The sequence below is a fragment of the Cucurbita pepo genome, chromosome LG18 (assembly GCF_002806865.2).
Source record: "Cucurbita pepo subsp. pepo cultivar mu-cu-16 chromosome LG18, ASM280686v2, whole genome shotgun sequence".
In the NCBI taxonomy this organism is placed as follows: domain Eukaryota; kingdom Viridiplantae; phylum Streptophyta; class Magnoliopsida; order Cucurbitales; family Cucurbitaceae; genus Cucurbita; species Cucurbita pepo.
The window spans coordinates 657616-680547 of NC_036655.1; the positions used below are offsets into that span (position 1 = coordinate 657616).

Below are 22932 nucleotides of genomic sequence, written 5' to 3' on the forward strand. Positions count from 1 at the left end.
GTGCTTGCATAGTTGTGGCTGCAGCTGCGTCATATGAAGCTGGAGCTTCACTGGTAAGCAATGACGGCAAACCTGTGATTCAAATCATATCAGTGTTAACAAGTATTTAGACAACGACCCTGAATTTTAAAAATGTTAATCACTGTACCAGCAAGCTCAAAAAGCCTATATCCAAAGTCATCCTCAGTTAAGTACATTCGTGGACTCTCACCAGCATACTCCAAATTATTTTGCTCAAGAATGTCAAGGCCTTCGTTGAAAGCTTCATCTCCCGAGACATTATTTAACGACAAATATACCTGTTTTCATATAACATCGACTTGGTTTAAAGCTCTCTTTTTCAGCATACAGAAATAAAAGTTCAAAGAGAGTGTGTAACCTCTGAGGATGGCTCGAATATGGGATAACTTTGACACTCAAAAGCGTTTGCAACCATCATCATCCATGTTTTCTTTGGAACTTTGATACCAAGCAGCTGCACAAAATGTTATTTTGTTGGTTTTGAATAACTGAAATAGAAAGAGATAAGAAAAGGGTTTGGTTTTGATTTTCTTGGGCTACCTTTTTTAGAGCGGTTGGACCTATTTCTTGGTATTTCAGCACAAAGGCGCCCACATTCTTGATGCCATGGGAGGATAAGTTTTTGTGATATGCGCCATCTTTTCCTATCCCTTNAGGTAGGTGTCAGACTCTATACATCGTGTTACCCCTTAGCAGAGTCCTGTGTGTTTAATAAACAGTCGCTACCCTCTGGTATGTGCCGCTTTCCTAATCAAAAGATAGGAGAGCACCCATTCTCCCAAAGTTACGGGGTCATTTGCCGAGTTCCTTCGACATGGTTCTCTCAAGTGCCCTAATATACTCTACTTGTTCACCTGTGTCGATTTGGGGTACGCAGGCCCAAGGGGTGTGCAAGCCCACCTAATGGAACCACATTCACACGTGTGGGTCGGGTGTATAGGAAAATACCACACATCCAAACCCTATTTATGTCGGAAAGGGTGACAATTTCATATCACATGTTGATCTAATCTTAATTTAGTTAATATTATATAATTAATCTCTCAAATTATAATTTTTTACAACTCCCCAAATCTTCCTCCATTATGGGTTCTTCGAAAAAAGGAAAAGAGAAAAATAAAATAATTTTCTCCATTATCCACCAATTTATTTTAAACTAAAAGAATAATTAATATTTTTGATATTTTGGTTGTGTAAAAATATTATTATTTTAAATTACTTTACCGACAAAGACATATTAATTTAAGGTTTGACAGAACATAGTCCCATGTTTATTTGTTTTTATTATATTTAATAAAAACTATATCCTCCAACCCATTAATTAGAGCATTGAAAATATATTTAATATTATAATAGTCACACAAATTAAAATTTGTTAAAAATAAGATTAATTAATAAAAATATCCACAAAATTTATATTTTGTCTCAAATAAATGAACCATAGGTAATAATAAAAAATAAAAACGATATCCACAAATAAATGAACCAAAATCATTGTCTGAATTATAGTTGACAGAATTTAAGGATGCAAATGTCTGAATCATAGAGAAAATAAGTAACAGACAACTAATTAAAACAAACCACCAATACGAAATGTTTTACATATACCAGAGGTATATGTCGAATAAGGTGAAGTTTATATCAAATCTAAAGGAAAGAGTCTGACTTAAGTTATTGTTGCATAGAACGGTAAAAGATATTGATTCGTATGAATCATTTGAGTTTGGAAACTTACTTTGTCAAATGTCGTTGATCGTGTTGGGTGTGAGTGCTTGCATAGTTGTGGCTGCAGCTGCGTCATATGAAGCTGGAGCTTCACTGGTAAGCAATGACGGCAAACCTGTGATTCAAATCATATCAGTGTTAACAAGTATTTAGACAACGACCCTGAATTTTAAAAATGTTAATCACTGTACCAGCAAGCTCAAAAAGCCTATATCCAAAGTCATCCTCAGTTAAGTACATTCGTGGACTCTCACCAGCATACTCCAAATTATTTTGCTCAAGAATGTCAAGGCCTTCGTTGAAAGCTTCATCTCCCGAGACATTATTTAACGACAAATATACCTGTTTTCATATAACATCGACTTGGTTTAAAGCTCTCTTTTTCAGCATACAGAAATAAAAGTTCAAAGAGAGTGTGTAACCTCTGAGGATGGCTCGAATATGGGATAACTTTGACACTCAAAAGCGTTTGCAACCATCATCATCCATGTTTTCTTTGGAACTTTGATACCAAGCAGCTGCACAAAATGTTATTTTGTTGGTTTTGAATAACTGAAATAGAAAGAGATAAGAAAAGGGTTTGGTTTTGATTTTCTTGGGCTACCTTTTTTAGAGCGGTTGGACCTATTTCTTGGTATTTCAGCACAAAGGCGCCCACATTCTTGATGCCATGGGAGGATAAGTTTTTGTGATATGCGCCATCTTTTCCTATCCCTTCTAATCGCCAAACTTCATCTTCTATGCTCGGAGGATGATGCTTCTTGTTCACTGAAATCATGTAAAGAAGAAGAATCATTCATTCATTCATTCATTCATTCATTCATTCAACGGTACGAAAGTATTAAATAGACAGACAGAGTTTACCTTCTCCACGGTGATCCATGGCCCTAAAAGGTTGAGACACCGCAGCACCAATGGTCGGATACATGGCAAGAATGTTTTCATCAATAATCATCACTCCCAAACGAAACTTCTTGGATTTCATCCAACTCGAGTTGTCGGTGATACAGACACACTTAATCGAAGCAAACCCATTCTCCAAAATGAGTTTGATACCATCACCAACCAGTAAAGGCCTTTTCCCATCTCTTGGGGATAAAATGTTTCGCTTCAATTCACTCAAACTACGATTAGTTTCATCATAGTCTCCGTCGAGAAGGACGAGCCCAACCAGGACCGATGACAGAGGACCCGTGCGGACTATGGCATTGGTTGTAGCATCATAAATTGCAACCCTAACAGCCTCACCATTTTCTGCTTTGATTTCATTGTTGGTGAAGATAGTGTTGGCTGGTTGGTTGCAGAAAACTAGCTTGAATTTCTCAATCCCTCCTTCAACAATTGCTTCTTCTCCCATCTCTTTCCTCTCTCTATATGACCCGACCCGACCAAACCAAACCAAACCATAGTTTAAAATAATATAGTTTTTCGTAACAGGAATATATAACATTACGTCGTGTTCCTCAAATAGAGACTAAATTGTCAGACAATAAGTTCGATTTGTTTAAAACCGAGCATTAAGCATCACGTTGAAATCATGGAATATAGCAATCATGCATTAAGAAGTTAGTAATCTTGGAACATTTAGGAAAACAGTCGTACGTCTTACAACAAGCAATTTAGTACAAAGAAACGTTATTTATTTCATTTCTTTCCAATTCAGTTATTCGTTTCGGTAAGCTTCAAATGAATGTCAAAAGTGAAAATATTTACTAAAACCACCCCACGTAAATGGTAGTGAAAGTTCTCTGTTTATAATCATTTACATAACAGAGAATTATGGTAAATTACAAATGATACAAAAGAAAAATAAATGGATACAAGATATTTGCCTATAACAAAAGGATGAATATGATACCTATGTTAAATAATAACGTAACACAAACATCCTTAACAAAACAAACACAATTATCGTACACAGAAAACTAATAACAAAAGTCTTATAAAATTGTGTCTAAAATTCACCGACTAAATTATAAACTTCACGAACACTTAGAGTAAAATTTTATTTAACAAAATAGAATTGAATCGAATAAAAAGTACATGAACGAGAATGAATGTAATTTAAAATACGAACCTCAGTGATTTTAAAAGAGGATCAACGTGAGTTTGAAGTGCATTCTTCACTTCCTTGTGTACCTTAAAAACATCGAAGGGATGTCAGAGATGAGTTTCATATTCATGTTTGGATCTTAACATAAATGTTTGAAACAATAAAAAACAATACCAAGTCGCTCAAGAGAGGTTGGAGTCGAGACAAAAATACAACCAGGGAACGATCATCTTCAGCTACAGTTCCAGCTTTAGTACTATAAGAAAAAAAAACATTCCGACAAGAACCTCAAAAGCTAGAAAAATCAGAAAAAAATATAAATAAAAATTGAGTTTGAAAAATCTTTTGACCCGAACAACTCGAATAGAATTCACAATCCAACCTAAATATCTATTTTCGAGTCTGGTTGTCGGGATGCTTTTTATTTTTCTAATTATTTTAAAGAAATCATATTTATCCACAGTACATGTTACCGTGGTAAAATTTCATAAAATTCAAATATCAAACATTTACGAGTCAAAATTCATCAATAACCTCAGCTACAAAAGTAGTGTAGCGTTAAATTATAACCCTATTTTCGAATTGGTTCGTGGGTCAAGTCCCTATTTTTTATTTTTCATTTTGAAAAAATGTTCACAAATGATATAGAAAAAGCAAATATAAAGCAAGAAATAATAAATAATAATCAATAAAGGAATATTATTACATGGATTCTTAGTGGTGGGTAGTGGTGGGTTGAAATTCTTTATATGTTATAGATCGGATGGATTATCAAAATTCAAATTCGGGTTGATCACATTATCGAATGATATGAACAGAGTAAAAGAATCTCAAAACAAAAACAAGAATTTGAGAGATCTGAACAAAATCAAACACGAAAAAATCAAAACCCAGAAAGAATCCAATACGATAGAAACAATTATAGCTTGAATCAAATCATTAGAATCGATGAACTTTGAGAGAGAGAGAGAACGAACCGAGATGAAGAAGGACGAGTTCTCTTAGGGTTAGGGTTGTGATCATCATTAGGAGGCATCTTGGCCTTGGCCTTGGCCCTGCCCTTGCCCTTGGCATCCATTTTGATATCTATGGCTCTTCAAACTGATACTCACTCCCTGAAATTTGGAGTGATGTGGTGAAAGAAGGAGAGAGAGGAGGAGAAGAGGGATTTATGAACTCAACATCTTCCATAACAAAGAGAGAGAGCTTTGTTTAGAGAGAGATAGAGAGAGAGAGCTAGAGAGAGAGTGGAAGCTTAGAAATTGTTGAGAAATTTTCAGACGACTCCCAATATGAACAAACCAGTCTTCTCTTTTCGGCTACTGTAAAATAATATTCTTACACGGTTTTAAATTTTTGAAAGTAGCACTAACACTATTTACTTTTCTAAAACATAAAAAAATTCTTCTAACAGCGGGATAGTGATTGTGTGACACTTATTCTAATCGAGCGAACAAGTCAGCCTTGAGAAATTTGGACGTCGACGTATGTGCAGGTCTCGAGTCACGTTACGAGAAAAAACTTAGAAATCGTGAGCGAGGATATTAACGTTATATGACAGCTTAAACATCATATAACTCAGGGTATATGACTAGTTGTCATTTCTTGGTACGTGTACTAACCGTAAAGATATTTTAGAATCTTTTTTAAAAAGTTTAAACGTGTTTTTTTTTTTTAATTTATGGATATTAACGAAATTTTAAAAACCTCGAGTGTATTTTTGAAACACTTTTTGAAAATTAATGGGTATTTTTTAAAACAAACGGGATATTTTTTTTTTTTATACCATTAGTTTAAATTTATTTGATATTTAATTACAAATTAGTTCATAATTAATCGTTAGCCCACCTAACGAATAATACGTGTCGTGTAATATATTGTAACTAGACTTTGTCAATATGTATTTTTTATTTCTGATAGCGAGTGACAAATTATGAATATATTTTAAACTTTGATGGGCCATTAAACATTAAATCCAAATTTTGACGGTCAATTATTTTTAAAATCTCGGAATTTTTTCGTTAAACGTTTTGAGATAATTATATTCAAATAATTTTATTACAATAATTAATTTTAGATAATTATTGGAGTTAATTAACTTAACATTAATAAAAATAAAATTTAACCAATTAAATAGTACAAGAATTAATTATGTATTTAAATTTTTTATAGCAAGAATTCAATATTTTTTCAAAACTATTAGATTCCATTTCAACATTATTATATTTATTTTTTTAACTTTATTTTGTTGGGTCCCACCTAAAACCTAAGACCTAAGACCTAAGACAAACTTCCTCCCCAAGTTTTGTGTATCTACATGGGAGACGTTCGATACATACATACATACATACATACATAGGAGTGGGATATATTAGCTATGCTTACCCTTTGCTATGTCGAGATGTCTACGGGATGGATCGGAGATTGATGAACTTTTTCTATCCTCGTTTTTTATTTCTATAAAAAAAATTATTATTATATATTCACATAAATGGGGATGGGATAGGTGTAACGACTCTAAATTTTTACTTGTTTAATCTAAAATTATTTCTATACTTTAAACGCTGAATTTACTTTAGATGGGCTCTTATCGTAGTTGTCACATAAGTTTGTCTTTTATTACTTCATGAAAACGAATACAACGGAAAGAAAGGAAAAACAACTCTGAAATAAATGTTTTATACTAACCTATGATTTATTAATGTGATTACAATTCAACCTATACTAACCGATGCAAATGGGAATTCAACCTATACTAACATATACTATGAATGCAAATGAAATTCAACCTATACTAACCTATACTACGAATGGAAAATAACTATTTTATGCATGTGCCATGATCCTGAGATGTGATGGGCTGCAGGGTTTTGGTTGCGGTAGGCTAGGCTGAACTCTATTGTTGGGCTACGGTTTGTTTCGATGGGCCGATGGTTGAATCGTTGGGTCGAGAGGGTTTTGGATCGCTGGTCGGAGATCGGGTTGGACTTCGTCTTCCTCGCCCGATTACCAGAGAGTTTTCCCCGGCGACTCTCTCTCTCTCCTTGATCACGTCGTTTCGACGTCCTTTTTCCTCCATTTCTGAGTCTCCTCCTTCCTCTAATCCCGTTTATGGTGTTTGTTTGGTTCGTAAGGGCCTAACACTCTCGGATCTGAGAGGGTCTAAAAACCCGACGTTCTGTCTTCCTTCCCCGACGGTGTACGACGTGTAAGCAATGTCGAAATCTATCTTTGGTGTGTGTAAAGGTCTTTGGGATTGTTTTTGTGGTGTAGACCAGAGGTTTTGAAGTCGATTTCGTATGGTTTGGCTTAGCCGAAGCGTCGTCGGTTTCTTCCTCAAACTCTCACTTCCTTGCAGGCAATTTGGCTGAGGGTCGGGGTCTATTGTTGTGGTGACCCCCGAAGTTTGGCGAGGCTCGTGGGTCATGTAAGAACGAAAACTCCGACGTTCGCCGACGACCGCAGATTATTATTATTATTATCTGATCCATTACAATAGGAATCACAGCACGAGTAGGAAATTGGGTAAGGTAAGGAAGAGAGAATATAATCACGGTCTCTTGCCCCGTGTAGCCAAGAAGAAGAAATCTCTCACCACTCTCTTTTATTTCCCGTCTAAACAAGGATTTCTTGCCATGTTTGAAGTAGGCCTCCACAATTTAAATTTACATCTCTAATATCGGAAAAAATTTATCAAAATGAATGACAAATTTTATTAAGTAATGATTTCGTTTGTGTTATTTTATAAACACATAGGTTCGGTAGGTAATTTATTGATCTATATAGAGAAGAATATTTCATTAAATTAGAACTTAGAATTGTTGGATGATGAAAGTCCTACATCGACTAATTTACGGAATGATCATAGATTTATAATCAAAGAATGCTCTCTTCATTGGAATGAGACCTTTTGGGGAAACCCGAAGCAAAGTCATGAAAACATATGATCAAAGTCGACAATATCAAACCATCGTAGAGATTCATCCTTCCACCCATACTAAAGGTTGATTAGATAGTTGCTTGTTAGTTTATTCCTATTATAAACGATTTTCACCCGACCCACAAATATTTTATAAGATTTTGTTCGATTCGGGTCAATTCGAAACTCGAACCAAACCTATTCAATTCTAAAAAATTAACCCAACCTAACCTAACCTAACCCGAGATGCTATCTAATCCAACTCAACCCCTATAATTCGAGTTGGGTCGGTTCGAATTTTCGAGTTCAATGCATACCCCTGCTTTAGATATCTATAACGACCTTCTTTTTTCCTCGAACATCCTTACAACTCGACAACTACAATTTTCAACAAAAGAAAGTGTGTTCCACGCTTCGTTTTGTTTTTTTCCCAAAAGAAAGTCGTCCACTTTCCTCACCTTGTAACACAAGTTTGAAGCCACCCATGTAAGCCTTTGACTTTTCAACCTCAATTTGACAATTTATTTTTTCTTTTAATTGTTTTTTCAATATTCAAAATTGACTCGGGTCGGATAAACATCACATACTTATCAAATAAAGTAGGTTAACGTTAGGACTAAACAAAAATAATATTGAATTATTCTCATCTTAATAAATCACGAACACTACTGGTGTGAGAGCGATCCTGGTACAGGATAAGATAAAGGGCAAAATCCTTGAATTTGGTGGAAAAACCGCCAATGCCTTGCGTTTTCTTCCAAGTTCGATTTTGGGGCGTAACATTGTGGTTGTTCCCTCGACTGACCGAGAAAAACACCTTCAACCGACAAAGCATTTCTTTCCTTTACTGCTCGGCAACTCACATGTTGTCAATCTTCCTAGGTTTTTCCAACTTCCACTCAAGTGGCGATATTGATGATAGTGACGATATCGACTTGTTTAATTCCTGTTGAAGCATATACTCGGGGGGGAGGGCCAGCAGACTGCGGATAGCTAAAGTCGTCACTAAATCAATTCAACCAATTCAGCTAAAAATCAACCAAATAAAGAAATGACCGATCTATAATTAGGATTAAGTACGATCAAGAACTGAAATTCAATTATAACCCAACAGTTATCTATGGGAAAAATATCAGGGATTGTNAGGGCGGACGATTTCAAAGTGGACTCTGGGCTGCCTTTTCAATCAATCTCAGGCCGACCCCTAATTACTAGACCATGAACTAAGCTCATTTTACACCGCTCATCTATTTTCACAAATACATTTACCACATTTACCCTCCATATCCATTTGAAACTTTCAAAAGTAATATTAAAAAGTTAAGAGGACGTTAATATTATTTTTAAAATTTCATTGATATTTTTAACATACAGTACTAACAGTAGAGAAATGTTTAATAGAAGAGTATTAATGAAACTTTTTAAAGTTTAAGGGTATTTTTTGAAACACTATTAAAAGTTCATAAATATTTTTGAAACAAAATACTAACGGTTTCCATCCAAAACTAAGGTAAAACTATTTTGAATGTGATATCCTACATTGGTTGGGGAATAGAACAAAATACCGTTTATAAGGGTATAGAAACCTTCTCCTAGCTGACGCGTTTACAAAACCTTGAGGGAAGCCCGTAAGAAAAAGTCCAAAGAGGACAATATTTGCTAGTGGTGGGCGAAATTTAGTTATATTTAGGGATGTCGATGAATTATGTATGTTAACTATGATAGATATGTCGAGTATACGTATGTATGTCTCATAGGAACATTATGTCATGAAAGGAATGGAAGTATGATTTGCATGATAATTATATAACACGATTTGAAACTATGAAACCTCATGCATGTTGTATGACATGAGTATCGAGATACTTCTCTATTATGATTAATACAGATGCGTACATCATGATATGATACGTGCTCTGTTCCCTATGTGACTTTCTGCAACATGAGTGTACTCTAGCTTGTAGTCAAGCCTAGGGATACGTATATGAATCTGCTTGATGAGTTTCATGTGCGTGTCTATGGGTCGTGTGTAGAGAAGTACTATACATCAAATTAAGCACAGACTAAAAACAGACAACAAACAACCATTTATGAAAAGCTAGGATCCCACTTATCAATATATATAAATATAATGTATATATTTTTATTATATTTCCCACTAAAACTTTTAATTGATAGTTTCAATAGTTTAGTGTTTCAAGACGTAAAAACATAAAAGCGACAACATGTGTGAAATTAGTAAACAATGATTAATATGCCTTTTATTTTCCCAATGTTTTATTCTTGTTATATATATATATACGCCAAAATTAATTAAAAAAAACACCTAAAATTTATATTTTATTTAAAAAATATTACCTTTCAAAAGTTTTAATAATACATTTAGATTTTGAAAAATGTTAGTATTTTTACACGACTAACTTGTTGGTTGAGTTAGAACAAGTGTAGCAATATAAAAAGAGTACGATTAGCGCCACTTGTCACAATCGCACTTTTAATGGCAGTGGACTTGCGATTGTGCGACACTCACTTTCCAACGACAAGTAAGCTAAACCAATTCGTTCTTGCGTTGCTTACGGCCAAGCGACGTATGCTCGAGCCTCTGGCCTTGTTTTAAGAGAAGGTTTTAGAAAACGAGGGCAGGGAGAGATTTTCGAAAGAGACGTTATATAAGCAAGCAAGAGAGAAATAACAACGACTTACAGTATATACCCTTGGGTAGGGAGCTTGTTGGTTGAGTTAGAACAAGGGTAACAAGGGTAGCAATATAGAATAAGCAATGTAGAATAAAGACTCTCACTGTAACGGCCCAGATCCAAAGCGTCTGGTAGGGGAAGGTTTCAACAACTTTATAAATGGTGGTTTGTTCTTCTCCCCAACCAATGCGAGACATCACAATCCACCCCCCCTTCAGGCCCAGCGTCTTTACTGGCATACCTCGTGTCTATCCCCCTTCGGGGAAGAGCGAGAAGGCTGGCACATCGTCCGGTGTCTGGCTTTGATATCATTTATAACAACCCAGATCCACCGCTAGCAGATATTGTCCTCTTTGAGCTTTCCCTTTCGAGCTTCCCCTCAAGGCTTTAAAACGCGTCTGCTAGAGTGAGGTTTCCACACCCTTATAATTATTGTCACGTGTCATTTTCTAATTGGTCCACCCGTGCCACGTTATGGCCCCATACTGTTTTTGTTTCAATTCTTCTTGTTGCTGTTTTGACTCTGTCCCTAAAAGTAGATGGGCCATGGGCTTAATGAAACCTATCCCCTCATTTAAAAAATATTATATCATATATTTTTTTTTGTCTCCCCCCACATAAATATTTCTATGCCACCAAAATATATAAAATGATGAAATGGGCACGGATCATGTCAAAGCTTCTTATCGAACAAATTAATGAAGTTGGTTTTGAGTCGATGGGTGATCTAAAAAATTGCTAAATAGAGCATTTAAAGAACACAACGTGCCAAATGTGTTCCAAAGTCTACGGATAAAGAAGTCAAAGAGACGGTTTAGTCATAGCCGAACCAACTAAGATCATAGGAAGCGATCCCTACAACCACTAAAAGTAGTTGGAGCAAGGTTTTTTTCTCGATGTTTTTCTTCCCTACTTTTGTTGCCAAAACCTTACATATTAGACTAGATAGTAGAGTGAGAGAGAGAAAGTGCTTCTCACTTGACTCGTGCGAGTCACTGCTGCTCAATGCGTCATCAACACCGTTGAATGACATAAGAAGTATTTCTTTCATCGGTCTTCAACATTTAATGCAAGTTTTAAACTTTAAAAGTTCTATCATCAATCTCTAACTAAAAAAGAAACAAACTCATATAATTGAAAAAAAAGTAGCCTTGATTTTACTTTTTCAAACTATGATGATGAGGTACATGTGTGAATACATTAAACTAATTGATTATTGAAGTGCGAAATTCAAAGATAAAACATCATGTGGGAATGGTGTTTAAACATGATCCTTGAGCCACTCTTTGATAATTTTATAAAGAAAAAGAAAAAGACATGTAGACCAAATAAAGTAAGTCTTCCACTTGTCTTTATCAAGTCTTAGCTTTTAAAAAGTTCATCTTTCCGATCCAAACCCTAAAATCTCTTTTATGTTCGAATTCTTTTCACATTCTTTGAAGAAAGAAATACAAGATCTCGAAAAGAAACTCGGAGAGATTCATGGAACCATGACTGAAGCTCTATTGGACATCTAGTATGCTCTAATGAATAGGAATTGACCTAGATAAGAGTTACGGAATAGATAGCTGTATAGGGAGAGACTCGACCGTGTTTAAAATGGTGGGTTGCTAGAAATGAGGCTAAAATCTTCCATTTTCTAGATAAAGGGAAGATCACGTAGTAAGTAAGAACAACTATATTCAATAGTAAATCATGGGATGTTGGAAATTAGACACTTCCTTAGTTCAACATGTTGAGACCATAGTGTGACTATGGAGCAAGAAACTCCTATTTACTAGTTGGGGTAAATAAAGGCTTCCTTTCCATCCGCCATGTTGATTTTTCCTTTTTTTTCTTTTTTTAATTTTGGATTTTGTGTGTAATGACCCAGACCTACCGCGGGCAGATATTGTCTTCTTTGGGCTTTCCCTTTCGGGCTTCCCCTCAAGGCTTTAAAACGCGTCTGCTAGGGGAAGGTTTCCACACCCTTATAAATGGTGGTTTGTTCTCCTCCCCAACCAATGTGGGGACATCACAATCCACCCCCATTCGGGGCCCACCATCCTCGTTGGCACTCTTTCCTTCCTCCAATCGATGTGGGACCGCCCCCAAATCCACCCCCCTTTGGGGCCCAGCGTCCTTACTGGCACACTGCCTCGTGTCTACCCCCCTTCGGGGAATAGCGAGAAGGCTAGCACATCGTCTGGAACCTGTCTCTGATACCAACGGTAAAGACCCTAAATTTTACCTATTTAATCTAAGGTTATTACTATACCTTGAATGGAAAATTTACATTAAAAGTTCTATCAATCAATCTCTAACTCAAGAAGCAACAAACTCATCTAATTAAACAAAAGTAGAAGCAACAAACTCATCTAATTAAACAAAAGTAGCCTTGATTTTACTTTTTCAAACTATGTTGATAAGGTACATGTTTGAATAAATTGAACTAATTGGACATTGAAGTGCAAAATTCAAAGATCAAACATCATGTGGGAATGGTGTTCAAACATGATCGTTGGAGCCACTCTTTGATAATTATATAAAGAAAAAGAAAAAGATATGTTGACCACATAAAGAAAGTCTTCCACTTGTCTTTGTCAAAGAAACTCAGAAGGTGAGCCTTACTACAAGAACTAGCAAAGAAACTCAGAAGGTGAGCCTTATAAAAGATATAGTCGTGGTTGAAGCTCTATTCGACATCCAGTATGCTCTAGTGAAGAGGAGTTGACCTAGATAAGAGTTAGACGAATAGATGGTTGTATGAGAGAGACTAAACTGTGTTCAAAGGTAGTGTTGTTGAAAATGCCGCTGGATTGAGTTGCGCCATACATATGAAAGAGTATACAATAATGCTGTATTTGATGAATCAAATGTCATGGTCTAATAACAAACCATTATGATTAGTTGATAATATTAATTGAGTCCCCATTTTCTAGATAAAGGAAAAAACACATAGTATATAAGTAAGAACAACTATTTCCAATAGTAAATCATGGGATGTTGGAAATTGGGCACTTACTCGATCCCAACATGTTAAGATCGGAACGTGACTAGGGAGCAAGAAAAACTCGTATTTTCTCGTTGGGGTAAATAAAGGCTTCCACTTCATTTGTCACGTTGATTTTTCCTTCTTTTATTCAATCTTAGATTTTGTGCTTCAAAGTCTAGCTTGCATCCGTTGCCTGACCCGATCTCCCATAATTGAGACCTAACCAAATGATTCAAATTCTTTTTATGTCCAAAGTAGATAATATCATACTATTTTGTACAAATATGTGGAGAGTTTGTTGTAATAACGCCCAAAATAATAGAGAAGTCAAAAATGGCAAAAATGTAATTTTTCAATTTTAAATGAAACGGGTTGATTTTTAACTCATTATTGAAAAGAAATCTCAAGTGGCCAGAAAAGTTTCCAACACAGATTTGTGCTATCCAAATTTGAGTCCTTCAAATGCTAAAACTAAACTAATCAAGTACGTGACTTTGCTATTGGCATGATTATATTTGATGTTGACACGTGCCCTGTGGTTCGGCACGTGTCATATTTATTGATATCTATGAATCTTTTATGGATCGATATGTTTATGATATGATATGATATATATATATATGATATGATATAATATGTGAATTGTATGATAATATTTATGGTACGATGTGTTCAATGATATGTTTGGGATAGGATATAAGAAGGATGCACTAAACATAATGTAATGATAGGAGTATGATATGTTCATGAAACGTTAAGGTTAGGTTACGTATCGAACTGCTATGGATATGAGAGATTGATAAAAGAATATGGTTAGGTTATGAGTAGAAAGGGATATGATTATGATAGATTGATAGAACGATAGCGTTAGGATACGTTCCTGTAACGATATGACTAAAATACGTTTATGTAGCGATGTGACTGTGAGAGGTATAAGAATGTTAAGGTATGATAAGTTAAGGAACAATATGACAACGAAGTGCTTACGATATGATATGATTCGACATGTGAATGACGGATATATATATATATATATATATATATATATATATAGTGATATGATATGAAAATTATATGAAATATATTATGGTACAACATATGTGATAAATTGACATGTTTATGATAAAAATGAACCCAAACCAACTCATAAAGACAATCCAATCCAACCCAACCCTTAGTTCAGGTTGAGTTGGTCCGGGTTATCGGGTTGCCAGGTTGAATGTACACCCCTAGTTTTGATACTGACCTAAGTCTAACTTGATTTAGGACCTATCAGCGAACTTCCAAGAAATTTGGAGCTCCCAATTAGCCGAAAAGTAAGCTTCGAAGGGTACGCTTCATTCCTGTAAATAACCACACTGATTTAGGAAGTAATACTTGTAGGGTGCGCTTGGTTTTTCATGCATGCTAGAGTAAATTTTCCCTAGGTGGCTAGATCTAATGGTCCTCTATACTTAGAGAGATGTTACCCTCCCCTTCTTACTTCGGTGTGGTACCGTTGAGCTAGGCGAGACGCCAGTTAGGGAGGTGTTACTCTTCCCTTCCTACTCCGGTGTGGTACTGTTGAGCTTTGTAAGATGCCTGTTAGGGAAGTGTTACTCAGTCGTAGATCGACTACTCTACATGGGGATCCATGTAATACCCGAAGAAAGAGAAAAAGAAATAGAAAAAGAAAAGGAAGAAAAATAGAAAAAGTCGAGAGAGGGGCAAATAGGTAAGTTTGCCCCTCCAACCGCGGGTCCAAATGAAACCCTATCAAGAGTCGTGCAAAAAAGAAATAGTGAGAGAAAGGGGTTAGAGAGAACCTAGAGAGAGAAGGAAGAATGAACCGCCAGAAGACTCACCGAAAACTACCGTCGGAGTCTATTCCGGTCAAGATCATGATGCAAGGAGCCTTTCTTGGAAGGGAAAAGAGAATGTGGGTGGCCGGAGTCCCATTTTCCATCAAGAAATCAGAAGAACTCGCGAGGTAAGATCTTGAACGTTTTCTCAGATCTACGGTTTTCCTTTGTGAATCAAGATCTGAAATCTTGATATATTCATCTAGGAACAACTCTCTACAGGATCTTTGAAGAAGTTTGGCTGAAACCTCGATCCAAAGGCAGAAACCCGAGAATCGTCCAAGAACGGAGAGAGAAGAAATTCCGACAGCCACGTCTCGACGGCGGGCGGCGAAACGCGACTGGGCAGGCAGGGGACACGTGCCGAGCGTCGGCCGGAGCTACGTAGCTCCGGTGAAAAGGCGACACGTGTCGCCTTCAACCCCAAACCAGCTGCGGCCTATACGAGCGAACCAACTTGCTGACTCATCGACCCGAACCGAGGCCGCTGGACTATGACTACGTAGAGAGCGAACGCGTGGTACTCGCGAGTAGACCTTCTCCCGACGCGTGAGGACGTGTGGCGGCGTGTGGGAGCATATGAGGGTTAGTTTCAGCCCGTCCGACTTTTGTCTGCGTGATTTTCATCCCGATTTTGATTCTAATCATATTTTTATGTGACTTAGGACCTAATTGGGGAAAATCAGTATTCTTGGACACGCTATTTGTGTAGGAGCGCTAGCGAAAGGGCACGCGTCAAAAAGTAAGTCACCACCCGGTATTTAGGAAGAAATACTTGTAGGATTCGCTTGGATTGCATGTATGCTAGTACCTTTGCCTTAGAGTTATCTCTCCATGAATGAGATTAGTCGGATTGATTGTTATGAGTGTATTGGGTGAATTGCCTGAGTGTTGCTTGTATGCTTTAAGCTTCCGCCGTACGTATGCATGCGTTTAATTTATGTTGGAATTGTGTATTCCGCGTTCTGGGTGCTTGATGGATTAGTTCACCCCATTGAGCGCGAACTTCGTGTTCTGGGTGCTTGATAGAGGCCATCGACCCGTTGAGCCGGCATGCCTAGTTTGCATGAATTATATATTATGATGTTAGAAGATGGTTGCATGCATACTCTGTTATTTGCTAGGGCCCATTTCTATGATAAGCATAAGGAATTCCTGTTAGGAGCGATAAGTCGCTCCTCTAGCCAGACTTAACCTTCCCTTAGGAACTTAGCGGATTACCACGACAATAAGGTACCTCTGGAGTGTTCATAGATTTCTAGGGTAAGAACGGTATCTTTAGCTTCATGGGAGGACCAAGGGTTCCTGACCAGTCCTCACTACTCTTAGCCATTTCGCATGGAAAATGTGTTCCCATGTCGTATAGCCCATTAGCTGCATGGGAACGGGTTGGGTTGCGCCCCCCATAGGAGGACTATATGGGCTTAGGGGTATTCAGCACACCCCTAGGCTAGATACTATGTAGTCCTAGATAGCCACGTAGATGTAGCATCTCATAGAGAGATACCGACCATATCAGCTTGGCGTAAGAAACCTCTAGGTGTCTAATGAAAGGATGATGAATCGGTGAAACCCAAGGGGCAAGCTCCAAGGGACTAAGATTAGAACCAGATGTCCTAGAACCGAATTAGGAGACCGTGGGAACCTGTTAAGTTAGAATGCGAAGAGAGCCTACAAGTAGGTGGCTTACTGAGTATAATTTTTATACTCATTCCTTTCTATCTTTTTTGTCAGGTGTCGGTCGAGGTGGAGGAGCGTTAGAGAGCTGTGCGGTCATAGATGTTCCGGAGCGTCAGTCACTTTTCGATCTTTTGGAGTCTTTTGCAAATTCCTTTTATAATTGTATTGCATTTTCTTTTTGTAAATTTAAATCCTCTCTTGAAATATTTGAAAATTACACTCCCTTTTCTTCTATTTTAATTTTATTGGATTTCATCTTTTTATTTTACTATTCTTTTTTTTTTCTTTTCTTTTTGTTTGTTTTTTATTTCGTCTTTTGGGTCATGGTCCGAGCTTCGAAGCCTCGAAAATCGGGTCGTGACAATTCGTCTTATGGTAAGATGTTGATCATGGGGGTGGGTCAAAGTCCCTGCATGATGAGTTCGTCCTGTGGAAGGACGTTGACCATGCAGTGACTAATTCTAGCTGGGTTGTACGAGGGGTACATGTAGTTATGAAGGAGCACCTCATCCTCAAACGCTGAATACCGCTTCAAAGGTTAAGTCCTTCCACTCTGAATTGTATACTGATAGTACTGAGACTCTAGGGTCTAGAGCATAGTTGGTGGTTCCCTCATAAACTTGAATGCAATTAAGAGCCTACAAGTAGGTTGCTTAATGAGTATGTTTTTATACTCACCCCATTTCCCCTTTTATTTTTCCGGTATCGGTCGAGGTGGGGAGGTGTTCGAGAGCTGCACTGTTACATAGGGGTGTCGTTCCGGAGCGTTAGTCCCTTGTCCGTCTTGTAGAATTTTTTGTATTTCATTTTATATTTGTAATTCCTTTTGTAATAATTTGAAACAAAACTTTTCTAACTTTTATTTTAATTAGATGATATTTTTTATCTTTTATTTACTCTTATTTTCTTTTCTTTTCTTTTTGTTTGTTTTCGATTTCGTCTATTTAATTACAATTTAGTTTTTCGAAGCCTCAAAATTCGGGTCGTGACAGTACCACACCGGAGTAGGAAGGGAAGAGTAACACCTCCCTAGCTGGCGTCTCGCCTAGCTCAACAGTACCACACGGAGTAGGAAGGGAAGTGGAGTATACCCAAACGCTATACCAGCTACTGTCGGCTAAGAGGTCATCTCTCTACGCCTCAGGGTCCTAACGTGGTTCTCTATGTCTCAAGGGTAGTTAAGACTATTGAGTTAGGAACCTGACTTCCAAATTCACTCATTCAAGACTTCTAAGTCTATAACAATCCACGGTTAAAAAGGTCTCTCCCTCTATGCGTCCCTCACGACACCACTGACCGTAACATTAGGAGGATCCCCTATCTAAACCCTTCTCAATCCCTGCAAGAGTACAACCTAGGCATAACACAACACTACAACTTATCATTCATATCATATGTTCACACAATCATTCAACAAGAGTTTATGTATGATTAACAATGCATATAGTCATACAAGCTCAACGAGGCAATAATATCCATTAACACTCGGAGCACAGATACACAATTTCCCTCGTCTGCCAACATATTATGAACAGATAAAAGCAGCAATAAGATAGTTCAGCAAGCATACAAACATCGAGTATGAAATCTCATTAGGGCAGCAAGTCCAACAGATATATATTTAATTTCCAAAGTACAGAGGATTATCAGATCTAGCCACCTAGGAGTAATTTGCTCTAGTATGCATGTAAAACCAAGCGCACCCTACAAGCATTACTTCCTAATTCTGTGTAGTTACTTACAAGTATGTCGCGTGCCTTCCCAAGCTTGATTTACAGTCGTACGGAGTCCGAAAATTACGAATTTTCTATGTAGTGACCTAGTTCAGAGTAAAATAGGATTAGCACTGGAATTGAGATGAAAAATGGTGAAAACAAGGCACTCATGCGCCTACACGCGCTTGCAGGGGAACTCCTATGCGCCGGCACACTCCCCTATGCGTGGGCTTCACGCGCAAGACGTACGCGCGGGCAGAGGCATGCTTCGAGCCCCAGCGGACGTAGACTTACCTCTCGAATTTTCTGGGTGTGACATGTGTCGTACAAGGGCTGGCGGTGGGTTTCGGTTTGGGTTTTAGGGTCAGCCGTCGGACGTGTGTCAGCGAAGGTGCCAGACGCGTCTCTCCACCAGTTGCTCGATGCGTGCCCTCCCTCTTCGTTGGCCGCGTGTCCGTCGCCGATTGCCTGAGTTCATCCAATTTTCAGATTCTAGTCAAATTCTATATCAACCTATTTATTTTGGATTTTTCTATCTTCCAATCCGTAACTCGAATTAAATGGATTCCTTCACAAGAATGTAAAATCTCAAGTCCACCTATCCAGATATATTTTTCTTGCATTTTTTTTGATACTCACATCTCTTAATAAATAAAGTAAAAAAAAAAAAATCAATTTCTAACCGAAGTTGGACAATTCTCGATTTTGTTTTCCAACGGATTCTTTGGCCGCGATTCCTCCCAAAACTTGCAAGACTCCTCACCTAAGGTATTGCAACTAGATTATTAAGATCTAAGTCATCTAAATCTCCCAAATCTATGGTGAAATCTCAAACAAAAGAGGCGGCAGACTTACCTCGCGTTCTTGCCCGTTTCTTGCCACAAACGAATGATCCAAGGCTCAGACCACTCCTCTTGATACTCTGAGTAGCTCTAGTAGAAGACGTAAGATTGAGTGTGCTTCAGTTCAGGTTTAGGCGTTTCTCCCTCCTTCTTCCTCTTCTTACAAATCCTAACTCCTCCTTTCTCTTTCTCTCTCTCTCTTTTTTTTTTTTTTTTTCTTTTCTTGGAGGTCTATCCAGATCCCTCAAGTTGGTGTGTGGGGGCAAAATTACCCTTTTGCCCCTGGTTGACTTTGATCCAAATTTTGATTAAATTATTTTTTTTTTTAATAATTTTTTCTAAGTTCCTTGATGCATCCCGAGCATTTCTTTCTTCTATACCGATGTGAAAATCACGCTCTAAGACCTCTAATAAAATCTAGAAACTCATAATATGGTTAAGAAGGTGCTAGTCATAAGGATAGTGTGTATTGTACCTGTTGGGCTCGGGGCGTTACAGTTTAGATGAAGTATTTCTGTATTTAATGTTTATGATATGTATACAGTAGCGATCTTAAATTAAGTAGAAAATTTTGGGTTGTTACATGTTCCGACCGAGCCGATAGTAATGCCACTTACATGGTTGGCCTTAGCCAAAATTCTATCTAGCTTCAAATTTGTTTGCTTTCATCCTTCGAATTCGTTCTCACTTATGTCGAGGCTTCACTTGTTTTGAATATACATTTAAATGCCTCATTAAAAATTGAATTCCATGTTTTCATTGTTTCTAAATCGTATTTGGTACTAAAACTTAGATTTACTTTTCTTTCTATCCGTCTATTTTTTTTTTTTTTTCAAATGTATCATGAGGCCATTTGCTAGAACATTTAAATGGTTCTTGGTATTTAATTTCTAACTAAAATCTAAATAGTTGTAGAAAAGGAAGATCTTATTGGATGATGAAAGTCCCACATCAGCTCATTTAGGGAATGATCATGGGTTTATAATCAAAGAATACTATCTCCATTGGAATGAGCGGGGAAGCCCAAGCAAAGTCATGACATCATGGGTTTATAATCAAAGAATACTATCTCCATTAGAATGGGGTCTTTCGGGGAAGCCCAAAAAAAAGCCATGACATCATGGGTTATTAATCAAATAATACTATATTGTGAGAGGTTAATGGATCGTGGAAAAATAGGTTACCATTTTCTTAGGGTTGTTACAATTTGAATGGTTTTATAATAAACTTGTAAATCCATAGTCTTGCTATAAAATATTATAAACTGGTAAGATTCGGATTACCTTGTTGATCGAATATCTCAAGGCANGTGAAAATCACGCTCTAAGACCTCTAATAAAATCTAGAAACTCATAATATGGTTAAGAAGGTGCTAGTCATAAGGATAGTGTGTATTGTACCTGTTGGGCTCGGGGCGTTACAGTTTAGATGAAGTATTTCTGTATTTAATGTTTATGATATGTATACAGTAGCGATCTTAAATTAAGTAGAAAATTTTGGGTTGTTACATGTTCCGACCGAGCCGATAGTAATGCCACTTACATGGTTGGCCTTAGCCAAAATTCTATCTAGCTTCAAATTTGTTTGCTTTCATCCTTCGAATTCGTTCTCACTTATGTCGAGGCTTCACTTGTTTTGAATATACATTTAAATGCCTCATTAAAAATTGAATTCCATGTTTTCATTGTTTCTAAATCGTATTTGGTACTAAAACTTAGATTTACTTTTCTTTCTATCCGTCTATTTTTTTTTTTTTTTCAAATGTATCATGAGGCCATTTGCTAGAACATTTAAATGGTTCTTGGTATTTAATTTCTAACTAAAATCTAAATAGTTGTAGAAAAGGAAGATCTTATTGGATGATGAAAGTCCCACATCAGCTCATTTAGGGAATGATCATGGGTTTATAATCAAAGAATACTATCTCCATTGGAATGAGCGGGGAAGCCCAAGCAAAGTCATGACATCATGGGTTTATAATCAAAGAATACTATCTCCATTAGAATGGGGTCTTTCGGGGAAGCCCAAAAAAAAGCCATGACATCATGGGTTATTAATCAAATAATACTATATTGTGAGAGGTTAATGGATCGTGGAAAAATAGGTTACCATTTTCTTAGGGTTGTTACAATTTGAATGGTTTTATAATAAACTTGTAAATCCATAGTCTTGCTATAAAATATTATAAACTGGTAAGATTCGGATTACCTTGTTGATCGAATATCTCAAGGCAAGAACATTTGTTTGAGATTTGAATCATTTCAAAAGCAAGATCAATCATGTCTAGCTTGAATAATTCTTGTTGATCAAATATCTCAACGCAAGAANGGTGTGTGGGGGCAAAATTACCCTTTTGCCCCTGGTTGACTTTGATCCAAATTTTGATTAAATTATTTTTTTTTTTAATAATTTTTTCTAAGTTCCTTGATGCATCCCGAGCATTTCTTTCTTCTATACCGATGTGAAAATCACGCTCTAAGACCTCTAATAAAATCTAGAAACTCATAATATGGTTAAGAAGGTGCTAGTCATAAGGATAGTGTGTATTGTACCTGTTGGGCTCGGGGCGTTACAGTTTAGATGAAGTATTTCTGTATTTAATGTTTATGATATGTATACAGTAGCGATCTTAAATTAAGTAGAAAATTTTGGGTTGTTACATGTTCCGACCGAGCCGATAGTAATGCCACTTACATGGTTGGCCTTAGCCAAAATTCTATCTAGCTTCAAATTTGTTTGCTTTCATCCTTCGAATTCGTTCTCACTTATGTCGAGGCTTCACTTGTTTTGAATATACATTTAAATGCCTCATTAAAAATTGAATTCCATGTTTTCATTGTTTCTAAATCGTATTTGGTACTAAAACTTAGATTTACTTTTCTTTCTATCCGTCTATTTTTTTTTTTTTTTCAAATGTATCATGAGGCCATTTGCTAGAACATTTAAATGGTTCTTGGTATTTAATTTCTAACTAAAATCTAAATAGTTGTAGAAAAGGAAGATCTTATTGGATGATGAAAGTCCCACATCAGCTCATTTAGGGAATGATCATGGGTTTATAATCAAAGAATACTATCTCCATTGGAATGAGCGGGGAAGCCCAAGCAAAGTCATGACATCATGGGTTTATAATCAAAGAATACTATCTCCATTAGAATGGGGTCTTTCGGGGAAGCCCAAAAAAAAGCCATGACATCATGGGTTATTAATCAAATAATACTATATTGTGAGAGGTTAATGGATCGTGGAAAAATAGGTTACCATTTTCTTAGGGTTGTTACAATTTGAATGGTTTTATAATAAACTTGTAAATCCATAGTCTTGCTATAAAATATTATAAACTGGTAAGATTCGGATTACCTTGTTGATCGAATATCTCAAGGCAAGAACATTTGTTTGAGATTTGAATCATTTCAAAAGCAAGATCAATCATGTCTAGCTTGAATAATTCTTGTTGATCAAATAT

The 22932-nt window shown here is 36.8% G+C and overlaps 2 protein-coding genes and 1 long non-coding RNA gene across 4 annotated transcripts in view; all 3 read right to left on the reverse strand.

Annotated features, from left to right (window-relative positions):
- The window catches only part of LOC111779670, a 924-nt gene extending 264 nt beyond the window's left edge, over positions 1 to 660 (reverse strand). The window contains exons 1-4 of the mRNA XM_023659778.1: positions 562 to 660; positions 380 to 475; positions 149 to 299; positions 1 to 72 (exon numbers count right to left, since the gene is read on the reverse strand). The exon at positions 1 to 72 is cut by the window's left edge and continues 264 nt beyond it. Coding sequence (XP_023515546.1) covers positions 1 to 72; positions 149 to 299; positions 380 to 442 — 286 coding nt within the window. The 5' untranslated portion in view covers positions 443 to 475; positions 562 to 660. The remainder of the gene's footprint in view (positions 73 to 148; positions 300 to 379; positions 476 to 561) is intronic.
- Positions 661 to 1525: 865 nt separating this feature from the next.
- Positions 1526 to 5042, reverse strand: LOC111780574 (calmodulin-binding protein 60 C-like). 2 transcript variants are annotated; one of them, XM_023661008.1, is made up of 8 exons: positions 4777 to 5042; positions 3974 to 4055; positions 3824 to 3885; positions 2611 to 3116; positions 2351 to 2514; positions 2169 to 2264; positions 2001 to 2088; positions 1526 to 1861 (listed from the first exon to the last, which is right to left on the reverse strand). In XM_023661008.1, the coding sequence occupies exons 1-8, from the start codon at positions 4875 to 4877 to the stop codon at positions 1761 to 1763; spliced, it is 1200 nt and encodes a 399-aa protein (XP_023516776.1). In that variant the 5' UTR covers positions 4878 to 5042; the 3' UTR covers positions 1526 to 1760. The 2 variants fall into 2 exon arrangements, with proteins under 2 accessions (XP_023516776.1, XP_023516775.1); XM_023661007.1 differs by having other exon boundaries at positions 1938 to 2088.
- Positions 5043 to 18234: 13192 nt separating this feature from the next.
- On the reverse strand, positions 18235 to 19644 carry LOC111780636. The gene is made up of 3 exons (XR_002812874.1): positions 19480 to 19644; positions 18919 to 19092; positions 18235 to 18728 (listed from the first exon to the last, which is right to left on the reverse strand). It is a non-coding gene; the product is annotated as an uncharacterized LOC111780636 (long non-coding RNA).
- Between the last annotated feature and the right edge of the window lie 3288 nt (positions 19645 to 22932).